The sequence below is a fragment of the Penicillium argentinense genome (genome assembly GCF_028826775.1).
Source record: "Penicillium argentinense strain IBT 30761 chromosome Unknown utg000005l_segment0_segment0, whole genome shotgun sequence".
NCBI classification, from domain to species: domain Eukaryota; kingdom Fungi; phylum Ascomycota; class Eurotiomycetes; order Eurotiales; family Aspergillaceae; genus Penicillium; species Penicillium argentinense.
In genome coordinates, this window is record NW_026622664.1 from 2,811,179 (window position 1) to 2,834,498 (window position 23,320).

At 51.3% G+C, this 23,320-nt stretch overlaps 6 protein-coding genes across 6 annotated transcripts; 3 read left to right on the forward strand and 3 right to left on the reverse strand.

Moving 5' to 3' along the window:
- Positions 1-1,665: 1,665 nt before the first annotated feature.
- N7532_005847 (right-handed parallel beta-helix repeat-containing protein) lies at positions 1,666-3,069 on the reverse strand (the record flags this gene model as incomplete). The annotated part of the gene is made up of 1 exon (XM_056618341.1): positions 1,666-3,069. One exon carries the CDS (start codon positions 3,067-3,069, stop codon positions 1,666-1,668), a length of 1,404 nt encoding a protein of 467 aa, XP_056474500.1.
- A 458-nt stretch (positions 3,070-3,527) lies between these two features.
- Positions 3,528-4,999, forward strand: N7532_005848 (general substrate transporter; the record flags this gene model as incomplete). Its single annotated transcript, XM_056618342.1, has 2 exons — positions 3,528-3,976; positions 4,033-4,999. 2 exons carry the CDS (start codon positions 3,528-3,530, stop codon positions 4,997-4,999), a joined length of 1,416 nt encoding a protein of 471 aa, XP_056474501.1.
- Positions 5,000-5,341: 342 nt separating this feature from the next.
- Positions 5,342-5,731, reverse strand: N7532_005849 (DUF1993 domain-containing protein; the record flags this gene model as incomplete). Its single annotated transcript, XM_056618343.1, has 1 exon — positions 5,342-5,731. The coding sequence occupies one exon, from the start codon at positions 5,729-5,731 to the stop codon at positions 5,342-5,344; it is 390 nt and encodes a 129-aa protein (XP_056474502.1).
- Positions 5,732-6,614: 883 nt separating this feature from the next.
- Positions 6,615-9,416, forward strand: N7532_005850 (uncharacterized protein; the record flags this gene model as incomplete). The annotated part of the gene is made up of 3 exons (XM_056618344.1): positions 6,615-8,542; positions 8,605-8,718; positions 8,780-9,416. The coding sequence occupies 3 exons, from the start codon at positions 6,615-6,617 to the stop codon at positions 9,414-9,416; spliced, it is 2,679 nt and encodes an 892-aa protein (XP_056474503.1).
- A 1,607-nt stretch (positions 9,417-11,023) lies between these two features.
- N7532_005851 (uncharacterized protein) lies at positions 11,024-11,530 on the reverse strand (the record flags this gene model as incomplete). The annotated part of the gene is made up of 1 exon (XM_056618345.1): positions 11,024-11,530. One exon carries the CDS (start codon positions 11,528-11,530, stop codon positions 11,024-11,026), a length of 507 nt encoding a protein of 168 aa, XP_056474504.1.
- A 7,057-nt stretch (positions 11,531-18,587) lies between these two features.
- Positions 18,588-21,046, forward strand: N7532_005852 (putative nuclear localization protein; the record flags this gene model as incomplete). Its single annotated transcript, XM_056618346.1, has 3 exons — positions 18,588-18,657; positions 18,879-18,986; positions 19,155-21,046. 3 exons carry the CDS (start codon positions 18,588-18,590, stop codon positions 21,044-21,046), a joined length of 2,070 nt encoding a protein of 689 aa, XP_056474505.1.
- Between the last annotated feature and the right edge of the window lie 2,274 nt (positions 21,047-23,320).

Genomic DNA, 23,320 nt, shown 5'->3' on the forward strand with positions numbered 1-23,320 from the left:
TGATATGGACATTCCGAAATGCGTTTTGCACAGCGTCTGGAACGATGAGATGGCGAGGCTTACAGTTCGGAGACCCCGATCAATAGCAAAAATGCCTCAACTGCAAAGAGCAGGGAAGAAAAGAAAACGAAATTCGGGGGCTGTGAAATCGATTGGCAAAGAGGGCGCGTAGAGTAGCTGCAAGAGCAGGGATGAAAAGGCAACAGAAGGCAACGGATTTTGGGGGCTGTTGGATGGGGAGGGGAAGGAGAGCGCGAAGTGATACACGCACGCGCTGGCGTGCGTAGGGACAGGGACACACGACGCTAAACTCAGACAATAAAAACTAAACCGGAATAGGCTCCACCGTAGTGGTCCGATATGGTGTAGTGGCTAACATCGCCGTCTCTCACACGGCAGCCGGGGGTTCGATTCCCCCTATCGGAGATTCTTTTTCGTGTTCTTTTTTTCCCTTAAAAATTTCCTTGATTAATTCTCCTTCTCTTTTCTTTCGCTTTTTGTGTTACCTTTTCTGATGGTTTCGCCGCAATTACTCCTTTTTTCCGTCTTTCATTTTCCCGTCTACAGCCGAAATGTATGCCCGGCCATTCTTCATCCTCAAATCCGAGCCATTTTCTCCGATTTATCTGGCCAACGACCTAGGCCCTACCACAAACTGTTGCTTGTTAATTCTGTTCAATGAATCGATTCTTCGCATTATTGTGCTCATATAAATGGAGGTTAATATGTACAAAATAAACGCAATCTCGATTCCACATGGGATAAACATATCGATACCGGAAAGTCCTAGGACAAAGGCTCGTGCTGTTCAAGGGCTCGGTCGTCGCCATAACCCATTTAAAGGCACGCTTCACAAAGTCCTTGTCGATATCTTCCAGGCTCAAAATTTGATCCTAAATTTCATCATAGGACTTTTGGAGATCTTCGGGCGGATTGTCAAGTCGCTTCCAGACACTTGACTCAGTTCTGCATCGTGTTATCTGGTGGACTTGCAGTGATACCCTTTGGAACGGCGCCGTCCGCAAGAAAACCCAAACCCTCCATTGCCGCATGTCAAAGGTATAATATTGAGCACAGTCATGGGAGACGACCAGCTAGTCGGGAAGAGGTCAAAGCAACCATTCAGATTATGAGAGCCCCGGGAATTCTGGAGGTACTATCGTCCTCACTTGACGGCTACAGTAAGTGAGATTTCACCAGCAGCAATGAAAATCCAGCAAGACAAAGCCATTACTGACGACTGTCCATTCAAAATTATGCTCGTTTCTATCATGGCGCCATGGCATATTCGTGTCTTGGAAGCATACTTTGACGGGAGCAAGCTTGTCGTACGCAAGACCAGATTATTCGATCTGAGAGAGAAAGGCGAGTCGCTATTGCAAGACCTTACCCGATGGTGGCTTGGAAATTGTATTGGAAACACGACGGAGATACACACTAGCAATGATGCTTAAGAATTACGGTTCATGAGATTATTACGACCAAATCGGATGGATAAGGCTTGGCATGGCGTTATGCATATTTACTAAGGAGTTCATGGACTTTGACTGATGATCTGATACAAATGAAATTTTGCATACTGTGTTAGTATGCCAGTCTGCTCTTGATTACAGTCCTTTGCCATTATAGGCGCCGGTATTCGGTCGCTTCAATTGCGAGACCTGGTTATTCCAAAAAGTCCCGACCTCCATTATCGGCGATTACAACACCCAGGCGCAATGCAGGACTCCCAGACTTTAGCCTATAACCACTCACTGAGTCGAGAGTATTCTGACCCGTGTCGGGACTTATAAATTGAGGGTCTCCCGTGCTACCGGCAGTATCCATTGGTTTTGGCACTGTCTGGAACAAGTTTGCGTTCCATTCAATCCCGTCTCCTTTCGGCAGAGTCGAGTTTGCAGTTCCGACCCAAATATTGTTCGACATATTTGTGTGAGGTGGGACTGCGATTTCGAAATCCTTGTGTGGACAGTAGACGACGTTGTTATAAAAGTCCAACTGCACGTTATCGCCATTGCTATACACTCGGCAGTCGCTTTGGAATACATTGTATCGAACAATCTGTCGTGCACCGCCGGGAGTTCCACAACCATCGCAATTTAGGAATATTCCACCTGCATTGTCATGGCTGTAGTTGTATTCGACCGTACACGTGCCTTCGTTTCCCCAGTCACAGTCAAATGCCTCGCTGTCGATCTGTGACATGAGGGAATCGTGAACGACGTTGAACCGCATGACTGCGTCTTGACATCCCAGCACCCAAATGCCTGCGAAGTTTCCCCCAGTCCATGGGTATTTGCCGTGACCAAGGAACCCAGCTGTATTCTGCTCGATTATGGATGATTCGCCATACGAGACAACGACACCATCGCCACCAACGTGCGATACGTTGTTACCCCAAACGTGTGTACCCTTGCCGCGGTTGTCCATTTGGCCGACGCGAACTTTGATACCGCCACCGCCACAATCGTAGATGGTATTGTTATAGATTTGCACGTCGTCATAGCGACTGGCGTTCTCGGTGCCATTCACGAGGATGCCGCCAGAAGCAATAAATGCGTCAGATTGCGTCGCTTTGTTTGTCTGTCCGGCAACATTGTAGACAGTAATGTCGTGGATATAAAGGCCATGGTGAGCTGTTCCATCACTTGAGGTCCCCACAATGCCACGCCTCCAAGCCACTGAATACGCAGGGTTGATAATTGCAATATTTGAGATCTCCCAGTGATCTTGATTCGTTAAGCTCACTGCTTCGGCCACTCCGGAGCCATTGATTATCGGTAGCGGTCCATCTCCATAATTCGTCAAGGTAATAGGGCTCTCCTTGGTGCCACTGCCCCTTGGTGATAGTGTCCCGGCACAAATCGTCCCTGACTTGATTTTCAGTGAGTCCCCAGGACACAAAACAGCGTGATTGGCAATGATGAGGGTTGAAAAGGGACGCGATTCGCTTCCATCGCCTGATGTAGTCGACCCGCAGTCAAGATAAAAGACTTTGGCGAGCAAAGGTTGCGCCAAAGCTGCAAAGAGGGCAATGCTGCGAGTAAAGCGAAGAGTATTCGAGGTCATCTTTGGCGGTCTCGTCTTGTTTCCAGGCGAAGCCTTTCGCGCTGTCAATGTTCGCTTCTCGGAATCAAATGAGATATTAGATATAGGTTTTCCTCGGACGTGAGGATCATATCATTTTGGGAAGTTGCATTCTGCTGAAGCCGCCTGGTTTCTAAATAGATTTGCCGAGGTACTTGAAGAGGGCAAGTGATCATCGCGGTCTGTTCCTTTGTCCGATGCGCGGTAGTCGGTCGGTTTCTTACCCCGCGACTCCGCACTGATGCCGTGTACATCTATTAGTCTCGAATTGATGCCGATCCATGTGAGTGTTGCATCCGAGAATCTGCAACGCATATTTGGCAAAACATGAATCAGGACACTGGATATTTATTGACCAAGAAAACTGTAAGCTATTGTGTGATTCTTGGTTTTTAGCTCAGATGTGCTAGCCCATTCAAAGATTCTACATTCAATTCATCATGGCATTTCACAATATTTTTCTCTCCACTATTCACCTGCTGGGTTTCATCTCCTCCTGCTATGGTGATAGTCCGTCGACGGTCACTGCATCGGCTCCTTCGAAGTGGGTGCACCCAGGGGCGATGATCAGTCAGTCTCAACTAGATTTCATTCGTGAGAAAATGAACAGGGAGCAGCAGCCTTGGGCAGACGCTTATAACGCACTTTTGGCCGACGAAGGCTTCGTAAATCCCAAGGATCCATCGCCTCATGTTATCGTTGAATGTGGCCCGTATTCGGACCCAGACGTCGGATGTACCGTGGAACGCAACGACTCAATCGCTGCCTATGGGAATGCGTTAGCTTGGGCAATAAGCGGCTCTACGGAATATGCTCAACAAGCTATTAAGATCATGGATGCGTATTCGTCGACTATCAAAGGCCACAATAACTCCAATGCGCCATTGCAGTCTGGATGGGTTGGCTCGGTGTGGGCTAGGACAGCAGAGCTCATCCGCCACACAGACGCGGGATGGCCCTCAGACAGTGTTGCAAATCCTGGCAAATTCCGCTATGGTGTCAGATGATCTGTCCCGGAATTGTGTTAATCACCGTTCTCTTCTTCCCCGAGTCGCCGCGATGGCTCTTCTCTCACGGTCGAGAAGACAAGGCGTTGGAATTCCTCACCTACTACCATGGCGAAGGAAATCCCGATCACCCGCTCGTGCAACTCCAACTGCAAGAGTATCGAGAATTCATCTCCCTTTCCGGATCCGGCAAGCGCTGGCGGGACTTTAGCGACTTCTACAAGACCAAAGCAGGAAGATGGCGGTTTATCAACGCTCTCATCACCGGAATCTGGGGCCAATGTTCCGGTAACGCAGTCGTCACGTACTACCTCCCAGCCATGCTTCTCACGACTGGTATCACGGAGTCGGAACAGGTCTTGAACGTCAATCTAGGCTATACTGTCGTTTCCACCATGGCATCGTACCTCGGCGCCAGCCAGATCGAAAGAATGGGCCGTCGACCCACTATAATCTGGACAGCCGTCGCATGTTCAATCTGCTTCGCCTGCATCACAATAGGGTCCGGAATCTTCGCAAATACTCACGCCAGCTCCGCCGCGTCCGCCGGGATTGCATCTATCTTCGTCTTTGGGTTCTGCTACAATTTTGGGATGACTCCCCTGCAGGCGCTGTATCCAGTTGAGGCGCTTTCCTACGAGACACGAGGGAAGGGAGTGGGGCTTACCTTTTCGATTGCCCACGGCTTTACCCTTCTCAATCAGTTCTGCTTTCCAGTGGCTTTGCAAAGGATTGGCTGGTATACGTACATCGTGTTTATTGTTTGGGATCTTTTTGAGGCGGCTGTGAGTTACTTTGTTTCGGTTGAGACTAAGAATCATATTCTGGAGGAATTGTCGGAGATTTTCGAAAGTCCGAGCCCTGTCAAGGCTTCGAAACAGAAACCTCTGGCTGAGAACCCGTGAACTTATTGCCCGGGGTCCCAGAAAAATTTGTTTGAGGTTCACCGATAAGGTCTCTCTTCGGCAATTGATTCCTGTATGTATTTTTCGTTTAATGATCTGACGCCAAATTCAGTTTGCTATTGATTAGCAGATATCCATGGAATCAAGACTTCTATAGGTTCAATTTTTCTAAATTCGTATTCACATGTTTCGTACAGATGAGTAGAGTGTGCAAATATCATTGGATTGACCAAGGCAGAGCTTCCGTTGCGCGAAGGAACCAGACACCATTATCTGCCCAGAAAGCATGGAGACTCGCAATCACACAGGGAGCAGACGTGGTATATCCATAAATGCCTGGTTCTAGTTGCCTCCAGCCATCTTGGGCTGGTAAAAGCCAGTAAAGTAGTCGCGCTTGCCAAGAGGAACACCCGCCTTCCGCAGGATCCCATAAGCAGTAGAAAGGTGGAAATAGATATTCGGCAGAGCAATGCGATGGGCGTAGGTAGCAGGGCTCATATCAATCGAACTCGCAGGGGGAATAGGAGTGGGAGCAACTTTGTCGCAGTTTTCATTGACGACGTCCTTATCAGCCTCCTTGAGGATTCTGCGGACTGTCTCGATCCGCTCATTGAATTCGGCAAAGGTCATCGGGGAGCCTTCGAACACAGTTGGTTGCCGACCGGTGAGCTTGGCCGCCATGTTCTCTGAGAATTGAGTCGCGATGCGGACCTGGTCGGTCAAGGGGTACATATCCTCATGTAGCCGGGCTCCGAGCAGGGCATTGGCATCGGGGCGCTCCTCGGCTTGTTTGAGGATGTGAGAAAGAGAGTCGAGGATGCTTTCCAGCACCACGATGGTGCCGTCGTAAAAAAGTGTGGCGGCTCATTGTTGACTGGAGTAGGGAGGGAGGAGAGAGAATGAGAAACAAGAGGACAAGTCAGAGGAGTAAGACAAGTCATAGGAAGCTGCGAGACATTTAGTCCTTCCGGTCGTCACGAGCAGGGCTGTACATTTGGGGGCGGCGCTAGTCCCAATCTGGCGCAGGGAGGGGGCCTCTTGTGGCCTCAGGTAGAAGTGGCATACCCTAGGGGAAAGTACCATCCACATATCGACCGTCATTCAGGCTCGTGGATATGCCCTCTGGCCAGTGGCTTGGGGTTCCTCAACCACGTCGTGTTCCCCAGTGAAGCGGATCAAATATCAGATTGTCCGAGGATCATCACTGCAACTCGAGAGCAAATCATCTACCGCTTCTCAAGAATTTCCCCGAGTCCTTTCCCAGAACCCGACAATATACCATGCATGACCTTGCATCAGGATCAGGCACATTGTCTGATTTTATGAGTCTTCATTTCGGAGACAATTTCTCAATGCAACGCTACGGAGCAAGTGTGGGGTAACTGATCAACAACCCGGTTAATACACAACGGAGATTGATTTCTCCACAGGAAAATGACCCCAAACAACAGCTGCAGCTGCAAATTAACCGGCCATTCTAGTCGAAACATGAGCTCAATGAGTTCATCACTTATCTTAAGACCAGGTCTCCTCTGCGGCACGTCAGTACTGTCACTAACTGAGACGACGCCATGCAATGATCGATTATCCTTGAGATAGCCCCATAACCCACTCTATGAGACTGCAGATCAGCCATATTGTCGGGCTCTTTGCCCTTGGAGCGAATGCCCAAAATGATACCCTCGGTCTTGCTGATGGATACACATCCTTGTCGACTGCAAACTTCGACATCAAACTGGTGAAAGACTCCCAAACCCTTGCGTCTCTCAAGCCATCCGGCGACAACTTTGACTTCCTTCCGTTTGACGATATCACATATCGGGCAGGGAATGGACAATATCACAACGGAGACATCACATACCGCTATCGCAAATTGGGAGATACACAATGGATCTCAGGTGATTCTTCCAACGCTCGAAAGAGTATCAAGGCAGTGAAAAATGCAGCTCTCGCAGCGGCAGATCTTACTTCGACACTACCAGCCAACTCCCCACTACACATTCTGCGCAAGTGGACAGATATCGACGGCGACCTGGCCTTATCATTCACCATCACAAACATCGGGAACAGCAGTTTAGAGATCGGTAGCCTCGGCTTCCCGACCGAATTCAATAGCATCTTCAGCAATCGGACGGCAGAAGAGATGTCCGCTAAATGCTCGCTCGCCGATCCTTATATCGGTCTAGACGCAGGGTATATCCAGGTCACACCGACATCCGGGACAGGGGCGGCGTTGATCGTCACGCCGTTACTGAATACCAGCACACCCTTTGAGGCGTGGAGAAATCTGGACGAACCTAGTACAGAGCCCCTCTACTATGGTAGTCAGACATTTGAGGGTTTCTATGAATGGCAGGTTCATACCAAGGCCTACGCTGAAGATGAATGGACAGACGTCACGCCTTGGAATGAGCCGAGCTCTAAGATTCTAAAGGCGGATCAGTCGGTCACGTATGGGCTTCGGTTCTCTGTTGTTAAAGATGGCCCTCGCGGGATCCAGAAAGCGGTTCAATCAACCAATACGCCGATGACGATTGGAGTTCCTGGGTATGTGGTGCCGGTCGATTTGACGGCTCAACTATACGTGTTTCATTTGGGCATTTCCAAGGTCACGTCGGACGACGATGCGTTTAAGATCGAGAACCAGAATGGGACACTCTTGCTGACGCCTACTGGCTCGGTCTGGGGACGAACAAAGGTGACCATCACCTATGACGACGGCAAGATCCAAACAATACACTACTTTATCACGGAGTCCCTGCCGTCGGTGATCAGCAAGTTGAGCGAGTTCTCGACCACATCGATGTGGTACAATGACACGGAAGATCCCTTTGGTCGGTCTCCGTCTGTGATAACATGGGATCATGCCAGCAAAGCACAAGTCCTCCAGGAACCCCGAGTCTGGATTTCAGGGTTAAGCGACGAGGGCGGCGTTATCTACCTCGCAACAGCAATAAAGCAATTCGGTCTAGCCGATCGCTCAGAAATCGCCAAACTCGAAGAATTCGCCAACGAGGTCCTGTCGAAGAATATTCAGAACTCGGATTTCACCGTCCGCAAGAGCATTTTCTTCTACGAACCTTCCAAGATCCCCGGCTACCAATACGACCAATCAATCGACTGGGGCAACTGGTGGTCCTGGAACAAAGAAGCCTCGTACGCTACAGATCGCGCATATGACTACATCCATGTGATTGGCGCATACTGGGCGCTCTACCGTGCCGGACGGGATGATGCCTCTGTCTTGAATGTCCACACTTGGCAATGGTATCTTAGCCAAGCATATAATACGACAGTCACTTGCTTCGCGACGGACTCGAATGGGGAAGGACTGATCGGCTACTCGCGTTTGGGATTAATGGGCGAGACTGTTGTCGGGGAGCTGCTTGCTGATCTCCGCCGTGAGGGATGGACCGATGAGGCGGATGCCGTGGAAGCGGCGATGAAGCTTCGAGCTGAGAGGTGGGATTCTGAGGCTGAGCCGTTTGGGAGTGAAATGGCCTGGGACTCGACAGGTCAAGAGGGGATCTATTACTGGAGCAAGTAAGTCGTCGACATCGATGGATTAGTTAGGCGGGTTCTGTTCTAATCAAGCACATTTCAAGCTATTTCAACCTCAAGAACACCGCCACCAAAACCATCAACAGCATCATTGGCTTTATGCCAACTGTTTCCCACTGGGGCTGGAATGGAAATGCACGACGATACTGGGACTTTATGTAGGGAACCTCATCCCCGAACACTACTCCTATATCAATGTAACTAACCACCCCCATCCAGCTACGGCGGCAAACTCCAACGCATCGAACGAATGATCCACCACTACGGTTCGTCACTAAATGCCCTCCCGCTTCTCTCGCAATTCCGCCAAACCCCCAACGACACCTATCTCCTCCGCGTCGGCTACGGGGGCATCAGCGGTCCACTCAGCAACATCCGCGCCGACGGCTCGGTGTACAATGGCTTCCACTCGTTCCCCGACACACTCCGCGGCGACGACTACTCCGGCGACTACGGTCCTAATTTCCTCGGAGTCATGCTGGGGTCGGGTGTTTATGTGGTTGAGGATCCCGATGTCGGGCTTTTGGCGTATGGAGCGAACTTGGAGGATCGCGGTGGTGTTATCACGGTATATCCACGAGATGCGGTACGGCGCCGTGTGTACATCGCCTCCATGGGTGTTTATGTTAGTATGAGTGCTGGGCAGATTGAGAGGGTTTCTTTTGAGAAGGGTGGGGGTGATGTGGTGTTGCGGGTTGTTTCTGGGCCTGCTGGCGCGGAGAAGGTGGTTGTTTGGGTTGAGATGCCTGGTACGGAGGATGAGTTTGATGTTTCGGGGGATGTGCAGAGGGTGCGGGGTGGGTGGCAGGTTGAGCTTGGGGATGGGGAGGTAGACGTTACCGTTTCTAGGCAGTAGTAAGAGTCATCAGTGAGTACGGAAGGTTATACGACCAAAGCTGACTTTCCAAGTTCAGTAAAGCGTGTAGTATGTGACTAAAGACTCTGGATACCAAATGAAAGTTCGGTGTTCCATCCCAGCATCCTAACTTTGAGAGGATTTTGAGATGAAAAGAGGAAGTAGGTTTAGAAATTGGCACGAGAAATCAGCTAGGGTCTCGACATGAACTACCGATACTTGTTCATGGAAGTCCAAGAGCAGCGCATTGATCACATTCGAGTACATTTCCCTTTTTGTCTTGTACTTGCTCTGTCCTTTATTCGTAGCTTCCCAATGACAAAAGTCCCTGTTTCTGACGCACTACCTATATCAATCACATTTTATCATACTGTAGTGGCAAAGCGTCGCAATATCCTGTGGAATATTTCTATCGGTTTACTATTTCGAGTCTCGTCAAGGGATAAGCAATTTAGGAAATCCCGCCAAGCGAGGTGAGCACCTTGAATAAGAACAAAAGCGAACGTATGTATGACGTTAAAGCGTTCGATCCATGCCCACTATACATAGAATCGATACCATGACACAATAGCTGCCAGGAAATCCGGGGTAGCACGCGGGTGAGATGCCGACCAGTCAGATCCAACAACACGTTAGTGGCGTGGAGAACCCTGCTTCCGCCTGCTGGGCCGAAGCAGGATTCTCTACAGATTCGATTCGAGAGATGACCAAATGCCCATGTCAACTCAGCTATTCATGACAAGAATAGCTCCAGCCATCTTGTTTTGCCTCCGCGACCACGGTATACAGTCAGCATGTTCCTGTCTATGCCCAGTCAGAGCTTATAGCCACCTCAAGGGGTTAAACACCAATGCTAGGAAAGTCAATTGCCTTCTACTACATACTATTCACAGAGCATTCGTACATTCTGTCGATGATCATCAAGGCCAAATATTCGGCCGATCACCGTCCCCAAATTAGTGTACACATGACTGTACCTGGCGTTCGATAGTTTTCTCGTCGCTACTATGGAGACCGCGACGGGGTGGAGACGACAAAACATTGGCAGTCTCATGCGGCAATGGATCGCCGGGGATTCGCCACCACCGCCCTGAGGATCACACCCTGCACGAATCACGGGGCCGTTATGCTGTGTTGTTACTTTTGCTACATGAGACTGGGGCTGCAGGGTCCCCCAAATTTGATATCGTGGTGTTCTCCTCTGCGTTGGCGAGATCATCGTTTAGTCCGAGATTCGGCTATGGGTGTCCTGATTGACCCACCCATCGGTCTGAGTCATATTACATCGTGAGATACGAGCAGTTAGGCGATGGGTTTGAGAGTAGGAGTTGTTATAAACCTACATAGTAATTATGATTAGGAAAAGCCCATATCGAAGTGAATAGAGAAAGTTGGCCAGCAAATAGTTTCTCGGTAAATTAGATATAGGACAGTAGCTATATACAGGTCTCGGTTTTGGTCTATCGTTATTTGGTCGTCAAGTCGTGAATCATTATCGGTCGAAGATGAAGTAGGTGAATCGAGTAGAGGTGGTGGCGTCGTGAGATGAGGTGAGGTGGTGTGGTGTAGTATGACAAATACCAGGACAAGTTTGAATCAAGTCCAGCTCAACCAGCCAACGGCGTAACAGTGACGCAGCAGTAATTCTTGGGAGCATCGATACAGTCCTGGCTCTGCACCAAGATCGGGCCATTATCGGCCGGGATCTGGGAAGGAGGCGGCGTGGAAGCGTCGTTCTTCTCGTCCTCGGCGACCTGGACACGAACAATGGTCTTCTGGATAAGATCTTCCTTCTCATCGGCGGGACTATCGTCTGACTCCTCTTCGTCGTCGGTCTCCTCGAATTCGAAGGAGCTGATGCGCGACTTCATGTCGTTCTCGGTCCATTGGACGGAGCCGCAGTGCAGGCGGAAGTGGGCGACGCAGCGGCGCAGATTAGGGTCTGGCGCAGTGGCTTCCCGCGTCAATTTCTCTTTGGAAATGACGGTGAGCTTGTAGGGGAGGGTGTTGCGGTTGGCCATTGGGGGCCAGCGTTTGTTGGCGTTCTTTTGGAAGAGAGGCTCGGCACGAGCTGGAGACGGCGAATTAGGTTCGACGCCGATGGCTACGGTCATTAGGACCGATTTATTATGTGGTGGACGGTGGGATCTTCAAATTGTGCAGTGGAGATTTTTTCACTTCGTTCGAAGAATTGAAACGAAGTCACGATGTTGGAGCAAAGAAACGTGGAGAGTCGAGGGGAGAGTAAGGGAGGGCAGGCTTTAAAAAAAAGGTGCCGAGCCCGATTAGGACGGGCGGATCGACGTGGGGAACGGGGCTTGGGTGGCCGTGTCACCCTTTCTGCGGTTCTAGAATCGCCAGCGCATTTCAAAAGGTTCTGCACCGGCCAGCCGGCTTCGGCGGTTCGCCCTTCTTGATTCCCAAACTCTCTAGTCCAAGATTCTGCCCATGATTCACCATTACTTTACATCCATAGTTAATTTTTCTCATTGGCGGGATCGCCTCCAACTTGTTCTGGCTTGATTTCGCCCCCCAGCAAAGAATTAGCAAAATGTGTAATTCACGTTTAGCCGGCTACACGGGGGGTGAGAGGCAAAGGCCGAGTGGAGAAGGCTGATCAGTTGATGCTTCGAAATTTTTCGGTGGAGCCCCGTGCAAAAGTCGGCGGTCCATAGCTTATCTGCTCGTCCGGAATAGAACTCACGATCCCCACGGATTACCGCGTCAGGAAATCCGAGCCACCTCACTCGCATCCGGAATCATCGTGATGCGAAGAGGAATCATCGTGATGCGAAGAGTCGTCACTGTTTGATTCGACTCTTCACCACAATTCATAAATTTTTTAAAAAAAATAGCAGATCCATCACGATTTCACCATTTTGCCGCGGTTGAATCGCTTGTCTCCACAGTTCCTGAAAGCGGTGACTCAGCAACGCGAGAGGCAGGAATGCCGAGATTCACCGCCGGCCTCTTCAGTCGACCCTTAAGAAATTCCAAGTTACGAAGTACTGCCCCATGTACTCTACATATTGGAATACATAATATATCTTCTCCGTGTTTCCCGAGGCCTTCTGGAATCACCGTAAATGGCGTGCTGACCATCCATCTCCGACGGGGCTCAAACGCCCCCGGCGCCCTCGCCTCGCCCTCGCCTCGCCCTCGCCCAGCGCCGCTCCTCACACATGTCACGATCGTGGCCTCGACGATCCCCCACTCTATCGGTCTGAAAACAGCCACCGAACAAAATTCCAAGCCAGCGCGGATTTTTTCCCGGGCACTTGCTCAGTAGTAGGACCCGCTCACCTCTTCACCCAGCCAAGCATCGCATCACGATGGTACGCTACTCTTTTTTAAAGTGGACCACGTGGATCGTAGTGCATCCCTCAATTGCGTGATCGGCCGTTTCGTTCAGAGGCCGATTGGAAAGATTGATATTGCAGGGCGAAGAACGGGATGCGAGCAGGTCGAAACAAAAGAAAGTACGGCAACACTTAGTACACCGGTCGCGATGTCGCAGGACGCCCTGGGCCTGCGGTAGTTGTGCTTGCAATTCGGAGATGAGTCTCTTGGCGCATGCAATGGACCGATTTGACCGCGTCAGGAACGGAAAATAAGATCCGCTGTGCTTATATTTGCCACTCCTGAACAGCTGCTACTGCCAGCTCGCATCGGATATACGCTCTGCGCTCATTTTATCTCTCGATCACGGGCCCGTCGAGCGCACGATGGTACGAGAACGCATCGTGTGATGGCAAGGAGTCGCCCCGATCGCATACGATGTCTGGGTGAACAGCTGATGCGAGACTTGATTTCCGCATACATGTGAGTATCCATTACAACTCGCTATAGAGATGCATTTTGTGTCGATATTCGAGAATAGCAGTGGATACTGAGCGCTATGTGGCGCAAATCGAACATCTAGTCCCCTGGGCATGGGTGTCACAGTATCAACGGATCGCATCTTTTGACTCGAGGTACATTGTCCGATCCAGAGCTCCTCGCATTCTCAGCTCGAGTAGCATGTCTGCATCTACTCTAGAATCGGAGAAGCCACATATGCCGCGATAATTCTCGGCTCGGTCTCGAGATTGTGAGCTACTGGTGGTTGTCTTTCCATTCGAAGAGGTAGATGCAGGTCGTGTTGATGTGCTGTCCCGTTGCTATGGTCGCCGGGCGGAACAAACAGATCCGGTCCACGTCAGGCATGGCTGACCCTGCATGTCTATTTGGGTGATCTGGACCGGTTGGGGCACGGATTGCTCGTGCTGGAGGTACTTGCCAGGCATGAATCGCAAATGTTCTCTGGATTCTAGATTGTTTTGCAAGAAATTCGATATAACGGCTAAGCTTGTATTCGCTCGAAGCGACGAGTGCATCCTATTTGCATGGGTTAATCCAAGTTTAGATTCCAGTATGGGGACCATGGAGCCAAAGTACCATGTCAGTGAGAAGTACCATGTCAGTGAGCTATCTCCCTAGATTAAATGCATCTTGAATAAGTGCATCTTGCAACTATGCTCAACTCCCAATAATGACCCGCCGGGTTATCAATCATCTGATAATCCTCGACAGCTTCGAAAGCTAGCTCCATGTTATGCAGCCTTCTTTGCAGGCGGTCCACCAGCTGTCCAGACCAAACTACAATCAGCGATGCCTTAGGGTAGTTTAAGCTCGCAACCCGCGCCCCTGGGTATCTCCCATCCTCCACCTCCGCCCCTCCCCTCTCACTCTCCTAGCAACTCTCACACTCACACTCTCGGACACTACTGCACATCACCGGATGACATTCTCCAACCGCCGATCCCGATCGTTGGGTCATGGGTTCCAATTGCCCCGTGCGTAACGACGCACGTCGCCTGCCGGCTCCAACTGCAGCCTGAAACATTCCTGGCGCCCGCTAATGCACGAGCGCGACCGACAAGAGCTCTGGAACACCGGGAGGAGAAACGGACATGACTCTTCTGCAGGCCCGCCTTGGAACCTTGCACGATCCCAGTTATCGGGACAAAGGCACCCCTGGCACGTTTCGATTCGACAGTAGGGTTGAGGGTTTGAACTGGCATGCCGTGGGCCAAGCTGAATCCTCCGTCCTTCCGGATGTAAGAACTCAATCCATTTGGCAGAGAGCCCTGTCAGATATAGCTGAGCACTCCGAGAGATGCGATGTCGTTACATCCAGCATTTCCAGGAATGGCAATGGAAGAGCGCCACTGCGATGACTCTTCTGCCTGGTTTCTCGAGAAGGCTTTGACCCTGCTTCCGATTCCATGAAATTCACACGATCTGCAAACCTGAGATGGACGATTGGATGTTCGCATCCGGTGGGTCTGGACATCTTCAGAGATGTCTCAATTGTGACCAGGGCATGACAGAGCTCAGACCGAAGAACAGAGTTTAGGACCGGCAGTTGAGGCTATTCCAAGACCCTAGGCGCCGAGGAACTGTGATAGATCCGCTCTAGCCTTTTCATCATCGCCAGCCGTGCAACGCGTGGCGTTGACCCCGACACGCAACGCTCCGAATTAGAACGTTTTCGTCGCTGTCCATGGAAGCTCTGACTAAATATCATCAACGAAGCGAAACATCCAGGAGGCGCTCCTCGCGCGTGATGACTCGGTGTCCACATGCCACAGAGTCACAACCGGGGATACCATTTCCACTCGAATCGGAGGCCCTGATCTGCTTCTTGACTTGCCTGTCATGGCAACATTCGGTGTCCCTCGGGAGCCAAGGATGAGCGACCAGACCAGGGTTTGATGACTCCCCTCTTCTACCCCCGCGTCGCAGAATACTGCCGCCTTCCTGGATCCGATTCTCTTCAGCGCCTCGAAGGGGTGTTTTGTCCCATTAAGCTTTGTGATGAGCAGATTCATTGTTCGCGACCTATGTTGCCGTATCCGTTGATTGGCGCCTGGTTTGCTGCCGTTGCATCGAAGTGACCGACGCAGAAACTCTCTCATTCTGCGGCCCCTAGATCTGGTCAGGACAGGGGTTGCCAGAGGATTGGAATGCTCGACTTGATTGTGTCGACCTGTCATATCGTTGAGACAGGATCACATCGCGCTGGCCGAATGTGGTTGTTCCCATTCTGTAGGTTAATGGCGCAACGGGCCGCCTAAGCCCCGCTGAATAAGAACAGCAAGGATCAAGGTCAACTTAGGGAGGAATGCTCCAAGTTTGAATCCGCAGATTCGATGAAGGCTTTGCGCCGCAGGGTATCAAATGAGGAACATACGACTAATCCTCGGCATGCATATCATCTGGCGGGGAGATGTGTGGTTATATGACCCCATGAATACTACTTGATACGGTATATCATCGACGATGACGAAAACTAACACCCTCGCAGTCCCCCCGGACTCTACGTAGTGCATGTACACTATTCTGAACACGTTTACCCGCTCCTCATATCAGATGTTCCAAAGATAATTTCCTGCATCCAGTCTCGAGTTCCCCGGGTTACATCCGAAGCCGTGGATCACAAAGGCCCTAGCTGTTTCTCACGTTGTTCCCGCCCAAGTATGCCCTGAGAAATTGAAGCACAGAATGGACCCATCATTTTCCTAACTGGGCGCTGCAGAGTCACCTTGGGTTCCTTGGAAGGCCCCGGATTGCCTTCGCTTGTGCAACAGCAACAGGAGCTGGACCGGAGCCGAGCGTGTAAGCGGCAGCGAAGGAGGCCGGCCTGCTGTAAGACCCGGCGAGGTCGATCAAAGGATGATTGCCGCTTTGGACTTTGCGCATTTTGAATATTTTCCAGCGGGCCTGTGATCATTATTGGGCGGCGCGGTGCATCCGGCCTTCGTACAGCCGTCGGGTCTTGTCTATTTTTATTTTCGAATTCTTCTCGGGATGCGAGTGACAAGGCTGTTCTACGAAAATCTCGCGCCTAACTTTGGACCCACTAGCAGGGTATGGTATTTGAAATTCGGGCGCATGGACCGTTGATCGCTCTCAAGTGACCGTTTGGGAGGTCATCTGCCTCTTTCGATCGCGGGGCAGGTTGCGAACGTGACCATTCCATCCCCCTCCAGGGGAACACCTGGCGATGCGTGGAGCATCTAAATGTCGCAACAGCATCGCACCGCTCGAGAGATTCCCGTCTATAATATACTACAACAGCAATTTTGAGGGGTATCCTCATCGACCGCGGTCCTCGGGCATCACGCAGGAGCATCACCGCCATGGATCATTTCATCACCCGCTAGGCCGAAATCGTCGCTAGCTCGTCTCGTCCGGCTGACAAGATGCGGCCTGAGCTCCCCTCTCGGCAATTTCGATGGACCCCATTGCTCCTGTTTCTTTTTTCCGGGGGATTATCACCCGGGTAAAGCGAAGTCGGTGCAAAAACAGGAATTGTCCTTCTACTAGTGCTAGCTTCGTCTCGTAGTTGCGGTTGTGGTCGAGTGGGAACAGTCTCGCATTAACCAAGCATTAGCATTAGTAGATAGTTGTTATACCATCCTATGGATCTGCCTCAAGGCTGATGGTTACCGCTAGTCTTCCACCCCATGTAGTCCGACTCGCATCGTTTATGCGGATTGGCTATGATTTGGCGCTGCTGCAGAAACGAAGGGCCCATGTCCCGCTTCAAGTTGTTGCGAATTATGCATGGCTGTCGCGGTCAGAGTATATCGTCCGTACCAAGGTTCTCCCCAGGGAAATCTAAAGGCGATGGCGGTCGATCACGTCTTCTCTGGTTTTGTGTCGGCTTGCTCTTTCGCGTCTTCACATCTGCCTAGAGAATGGATTTTAAGACACCTCAAGTTACACAACCCAGGCCGGCCGAGCTCGATCATAGTCCCGGAAGGCCTATCACAGCGAGCGGTGTCCTTCGCTGTGTGATGTGAGCGTGAAAAGAGAAAAAAGTACGACCTGGACATGGAGAAAAAAAAAGAAGGACAGGGTCCAGGTTATCATATACTATACCGATGTGGTAGTCTAGAACTCGGTGCCGTTTAGAAATAGGAAGTTTTGTAAGGCACACACGGACCGGAAAGCCTTATTTAGCCTTTAATCCTGCTCGCAGATGTATTATTTATGTACAATATTTGGATTTTCTCTGAACGCCAACATTCCCCAGTCCGTTGCGACTACAACTACCACTACACTAGTGTACTAAGTGTACTAGTAGTCCTATTTCCCCAGCCGCCCCTCGAGGAATGGGCGATTTCCAATCCTACTTGTACGACGGTTACGCTCCCCTTTTCCCTTGCCCACGCAGGGTCCTAAATCTGCCAACCCCATCTGCGATCGCGGTGTCACCTCGGGAAAATCGAGGGGAAAATCGAGGCCGCCAAAAAAGAAACGGCCCAAACGAGCAGAATCCGACTCGAGCGGTACAAACCCCGGTTCCACGGCGATCTGGTTTGTCTTTGGCTCCCCCTCCACGCCCCGACACTGCGCGCCGTACCCGCACTCGAACGCTGCCAGGACAAAAGGAAGTTGCCCCCAGATCTGATCCTTCAAGGCTGAATATCCGATCCTGCCTATGAAGCCGGGCTTGGCACTTCCCGAACCTCTGCGCGTTTGCTCGTCTTGTCTCTATTTGTGAACGATGGCCTAGGTCATTGCTCGTGGTAATATTCACTAGGTTCGAGGATCACATTATTCATACTTGCCGCAGCCATTATTCAGTCTTCCAGCCCTGTGACCAATCACGCGACGCGCCCACTTTCCCCCTCGCATTGATTCTGTGCAAGGGCGGGGCTAGTTTCCTTGCTCTGTGGACTTGCGGCGTTGCTTTTGTGGTATAATTCCATTCTTCTGCAGAGCCAGAAAGGAGGCGTCGGTCTTTTCCCAGACTCCCTGCTGCCTCCGAACTATACTCACGTGCTCCCGTCAGGCACCCTCCGTCGGGGTCAAGGCACCCAGGCATTAACACTACAAACCTCAGGCACCTAAACTCACCGCCTCGCCCCTCTCAAACGCAAACCATCAACCAAAAGCTCCAGTTCGACCTCCAACCTTTCCCGCTGATCGACCTCAGAGGCTGGAGCCTATCTGCATGCAAGCCTAGTCTACCCGCTTTCTTGCGCGCCACCGTCACCCTCTCGTCGCTCCATCGCGACTTCGCCAGGCGCGCCCTCTCGACGCGCCTTCTCGCGGCCTTCGCTGCCGTCCCGATCTCGTTCTCTGACTATGTATGGCACGCCTCACTCCCGCACCACGATGAACGGAATGGGAGGAGAGGTTGTCGATGGCTCGGGTACCATCGACCCGGCAAATCTGAGCAACTCCGGTATGTCACGTCCCCTCCCTATATTGTGGTTTATCCGTTCGTCGTGACCGCGCGGCCTTCATGCTCGGCCTTGGTTCTATCGCGACGCTCTCTATCTCTGGCGCAAACCCCGCGCAGGCGCGATCGGTCCTCTGTATCGCACGCGCAAAAGACCCTTGACTTTTCTGCTCTCTATTACTCTCCTTGTTCATCATCTGCCTCGAGACTGATGCCCCCGCTAGTCTCGGTTCTGCCGGTACCATCCCCTGCTGAACCAAGTCCCCGTGGTGTCAAGCGTAGTCGCACCCCAGATTACAGTGGGAACGGACATACAGGAGATCAGGATGATGGTACGTGCACAATGGACGAGGAATGTGTCGTCATGTTGTCCGCCAAGGCCTTCGTGTCCGCTTCCCGTGGCTTTGTTCCTATCCTACTTCATGATCTGTCCGGTCGCATCTGCCTTTGCGGCTTTGTAGTCAGACCGAACTAACACATCTGTTTCTTTCGCGTTGCAGAGGACCAAGGCCGGCGCAAGCGCGGTCGCCCCCCGAAGACACCACGAGCAGGAGCAGGTTCCAATGACCAAGCGACTATAGGTACCCCAGTGCAAACGCCGCAAATGCAGTCTCGCCCACTCCCACACCAGGCAGCTGGATCGCCCCCTCTTGCATCGCCTCCCGATAAGACAACACCGACCAAGACACTTGTCAAGGCCCTTCCGACTGTGCGCGATCACACCTCCGACCAGCTGAACGATGAAGGGGACGAATATATCGCCAAAGAATTCGATGATGCAGGAGAGCAGAAGGTGGACGCCATGGGATACCCGCAGGGTGGTCGAGAATATAAGTGTCGAACGTTCCGTGTACCCAACCGAGGTACCAAACTGTTCATGCTGGCGACTGAGTGCGCAAGAGTATTGAACTACCGCGATTCGTACCTCCTGTTCAACAAGAATCGATCCCTGCACAAGATCATCGCATCTCAGGTTGAGAAAGACGACTTGATCCAGCAAGATATCCTGCCGTATTCCTACCGATCCCGCCAAATCGCAATCGTGTCCGCGAGATCGATGTTCCGTCAGTTTGGGAGTCGCGTGGTTGTCAACGGTCGCCGGGTTCGCGACGATTACTGGGAAAGCAAGGCTAGGAAACAGGGCTTCACCGAGGATGATATGGCGGGTGAGAAGCGTCCGGGTGCTGCGAAGGCTCGAGATGGAACAGCCACAGAGGCCGAGCGTCACAATACGTTACCAGCACTTCCGCATAACGACGTGATCTTCAGCACGGTTATCGAGCCTCTGCCTCCGGGTCTCTCTTTGGACGTGACAGATTCGACTTCAGCGCTCAACCAGCTGCCGATGATCCATATGGCCACTACGGACGACCAACGCCTACGAGACTATATGTCGCAGCAGCAGTCACGCCAGGAATTAACAGGCCAGCCCTACTCAGACCGAACCCAGACCAGCACCGGGGCCGAAATCATCCACCAGGCACAGACTGCGGCAGACTTCAACCGAGCCCTGACCACCCAGCGAAATCTTCGCCTGAAGGGACTGGAAGAGTTCTACAACAAACCCCGGGAGGCGCCTGAGACGGATCAGCCACAGTCGACTACCGCTCTTGACTCGGGACTTTCTGTATCTCAACCTCTTCAAACCGCCCAGATTCCTCCTCAGGGAATGCCAAACCCCGTCCAAGCGCAACCCGTGATGAGCCACCATCACCAACCCATGATGGCGCCCCAGCAAGCATACCCACAGCATCCCCACCAACAAGCCATCGGGCAATCACCCGTCCGAGGGATGCCACCAAGCATGCGACCCGACCTTATGCATCAACGATCCAACCCCTCCATGTCGGCCGGTGTGGCACAACCTCCTTACGGATACCCTTCGCAGCAGCAACCCCAGCAGATGTGGGGTCAGCCTCCGCCACAACCGCAGCCCTCCCCCATGCCGTCGGGTCCGCAGGGTGTCGGAATGCCTCAATATTCCCAGCAGATGGCGGCCGCTCCCCAGCAGACCCCATCACCTATTCACCACGGCCAACAACCTCACCAATCCCCCCGCAACCAACACCGCCCATCCGTGCCGCAGATGCCGCAGCAATACCAGATGCAGCACCTCCAGGCGCAGCAACAAGCCCAAGCCCAGGGACAAATGGGCTTCCCTGCCGGCGGTCCTACTGGGTACCCCGGCATGGCGCGGGGGATGTATCCCTCGACTCAAGGCGCCGGCGGTCAAGCTTTCATGGGCGCCCCTCAGCAACACTCCGGTATGGCGGTAAATATGGGAGCAGCCGGCATGCCTGGATGGCCCACTGGGCCGGGTGGACCCATGCAGCCCGGTCAATCCCAACCAGGCCAGTCCAGCAGCCCACTTGGTGGATGGTCAGGATACTAGATTCCGGATCGGCGTTATCTAGAAAGGGCGTTCCAGGGACTTTTTGTCATTTCATTTGATTCCAGCATCAGAAACTCCTTTGCCTTGTTGCTATTTTGATGTTTTTGCTTGCCCTATCCCCATCTGCTCTCCTTTTTCTATGGCCATGTTCATGTTGTATGTGCTTTTTTTTACTCTTCGTACCCCTTGCATCTCGTATCTGCTTGTGTGCACCTCGTTGAAGAGGGGGGTTCTTCGATAATGTTAATCCGAACCAACCTTCCTATACCCACTGTTGTACCCGGTTGTGCTCAGCTCTCGCTGCTCAGCTCTCGATGCTTATCCTTCTATTTTTGAAACTTCTTGTTGTTTACCTTGCCTATTTTTACGCGTGATATTCGGCGTTTTCCCTTGATCCGGCGTTCATGATACAGCCGATTGGTTTACAGGATTACTATGAGTATGTACGTTTGTTGAAATCTCCTTTTCTCATATTTCATTGTTTCATCTCCCATACCTGGCCGTTGATACATAGAGTGGGTGTTCCCCTTCCGTTGAGACCGAGGTTTTTGCGGTCTGTTCCCAGGTCGAAAGAGCTTGGATTGAGTTGCTTTCGTTATGCACTGGCAATCCCGATCGACAACTGCGAACTTTTCCCTTGCATTTCAGATTTGATACTTGCCACTTGTGATCTTTGTTGCTTTTTTGGCTTGTGTATTACTGTTTTGATTTATGGATTCTTTGGATTCCCCATTGCTCTTTTTGCTTGTGTATTTCTCATCCTTTTTTTTGGTTTGATCACGATTCCTTCTGTTGTCAATATTCTCGTCGGTTGATAGTTTTTCTGATTGGGCACGCATGGCTTACTTGGGTTCGTGCTTGTTCTGTCCTTTATCCCCCCCTCCTTCCCCTGATAGCTTTAAATTGACAGTGATACCTTGCTCTGTTTCTTACTGTGTCTTTTTAGTATATAGATGGAATAAACCTTCTGCATTCCCCTCATTCGATGTGGAGGGCAGACTTGGTCGGCGAAGGGGGATTAGGCAGCTTCTTCCGCTCTGGCAGTTGAGCCACGCAGCCCACGCGACTAGTCGTAGGCAAGAATGGCAGGAAAGCAAAAACTCAAAATTGGAAAATGTTGAGATAAAAAAAATGCTTGTTTTCGTTACTGCTTGGATTGACGGCATGATAGAAGAAAAAAAGATTAATTGAAATAATCTTTTAAAGAAAAAAAAAGGAACGTCCCCGGGAAGGCTCGAACTTCCAACCTCCTGATTAACAGTCAGACGCGCTAGCCGATTGCGCCACGGAGACTTTCTTGTTGAAGAGTGGCGGGAACTAGTACTATATAAGCCTAAACCTACCTACATACTGGAGACAAATCTGTCGCCTTTGTTGACAGGTCAGAGTTCTCAAACAAACCCATATCCTGATAATACAATTTAAGCGGATATCAATTTTCAATCGCTTGCTATACATTGCGATGAAAACAAATAGAGTAAATTCTTATTTTACGTTCGTCAAACGTAAATTGCTCCAGTTATATATATTGTGGATGGCATGAGGGCTCGGCTGGTCAAATCCAATAATAGTGTAGAGCATAATTGATTCACAGCATTGAATGAATCATTCCATGTTTATGCAGCGGTCCGCAGAAGTCTCCTGATTCATCAAACCTCGAAAATTCATCGTCGTCACCGGATTTTGCAAGCAGATAAGGCTTTCACAGATCTGGCGTTCGTCCTCAGGCACTCTCGGGCGGCCCGACACCGCGACCGAACCAAAACTTTCTGCCCAGGATCATTAAGCCTTGTGGAGTCAAGTCGCATCCAATCTGACCGTGCCGGGTCTAGAATCCCCGGGGGTCTATTGGACCTGCGTCCACATATCGACTGTCCATCAAAAGTACAGTACCTAAGTACTAAGCTCAAGTTTGAATACTACTGCCACTACCACCACTACTACTACGACCCTGAGGACGATGACTACGACCACCAACGCCTAGTCCACAACTACGACCACCATCACACCGAGTACCACCACTACGATCACTACCACTACCACTACCACTACCACTACCACTACCACTACCACTACCACTACCACTACCACTACCACTACCACTACCACTACCACTACCACTACCACTACCACTACCACTACTGCGAGCACAACGGCAACCAGAACTACTACTCTCCCGACCACCTCTTCTACGTCCACCACTATTACCACAACATCAACAACAAGCACTACCACCGCTAGCTCCAATACCACTTTCATCACGACCCCATCAAC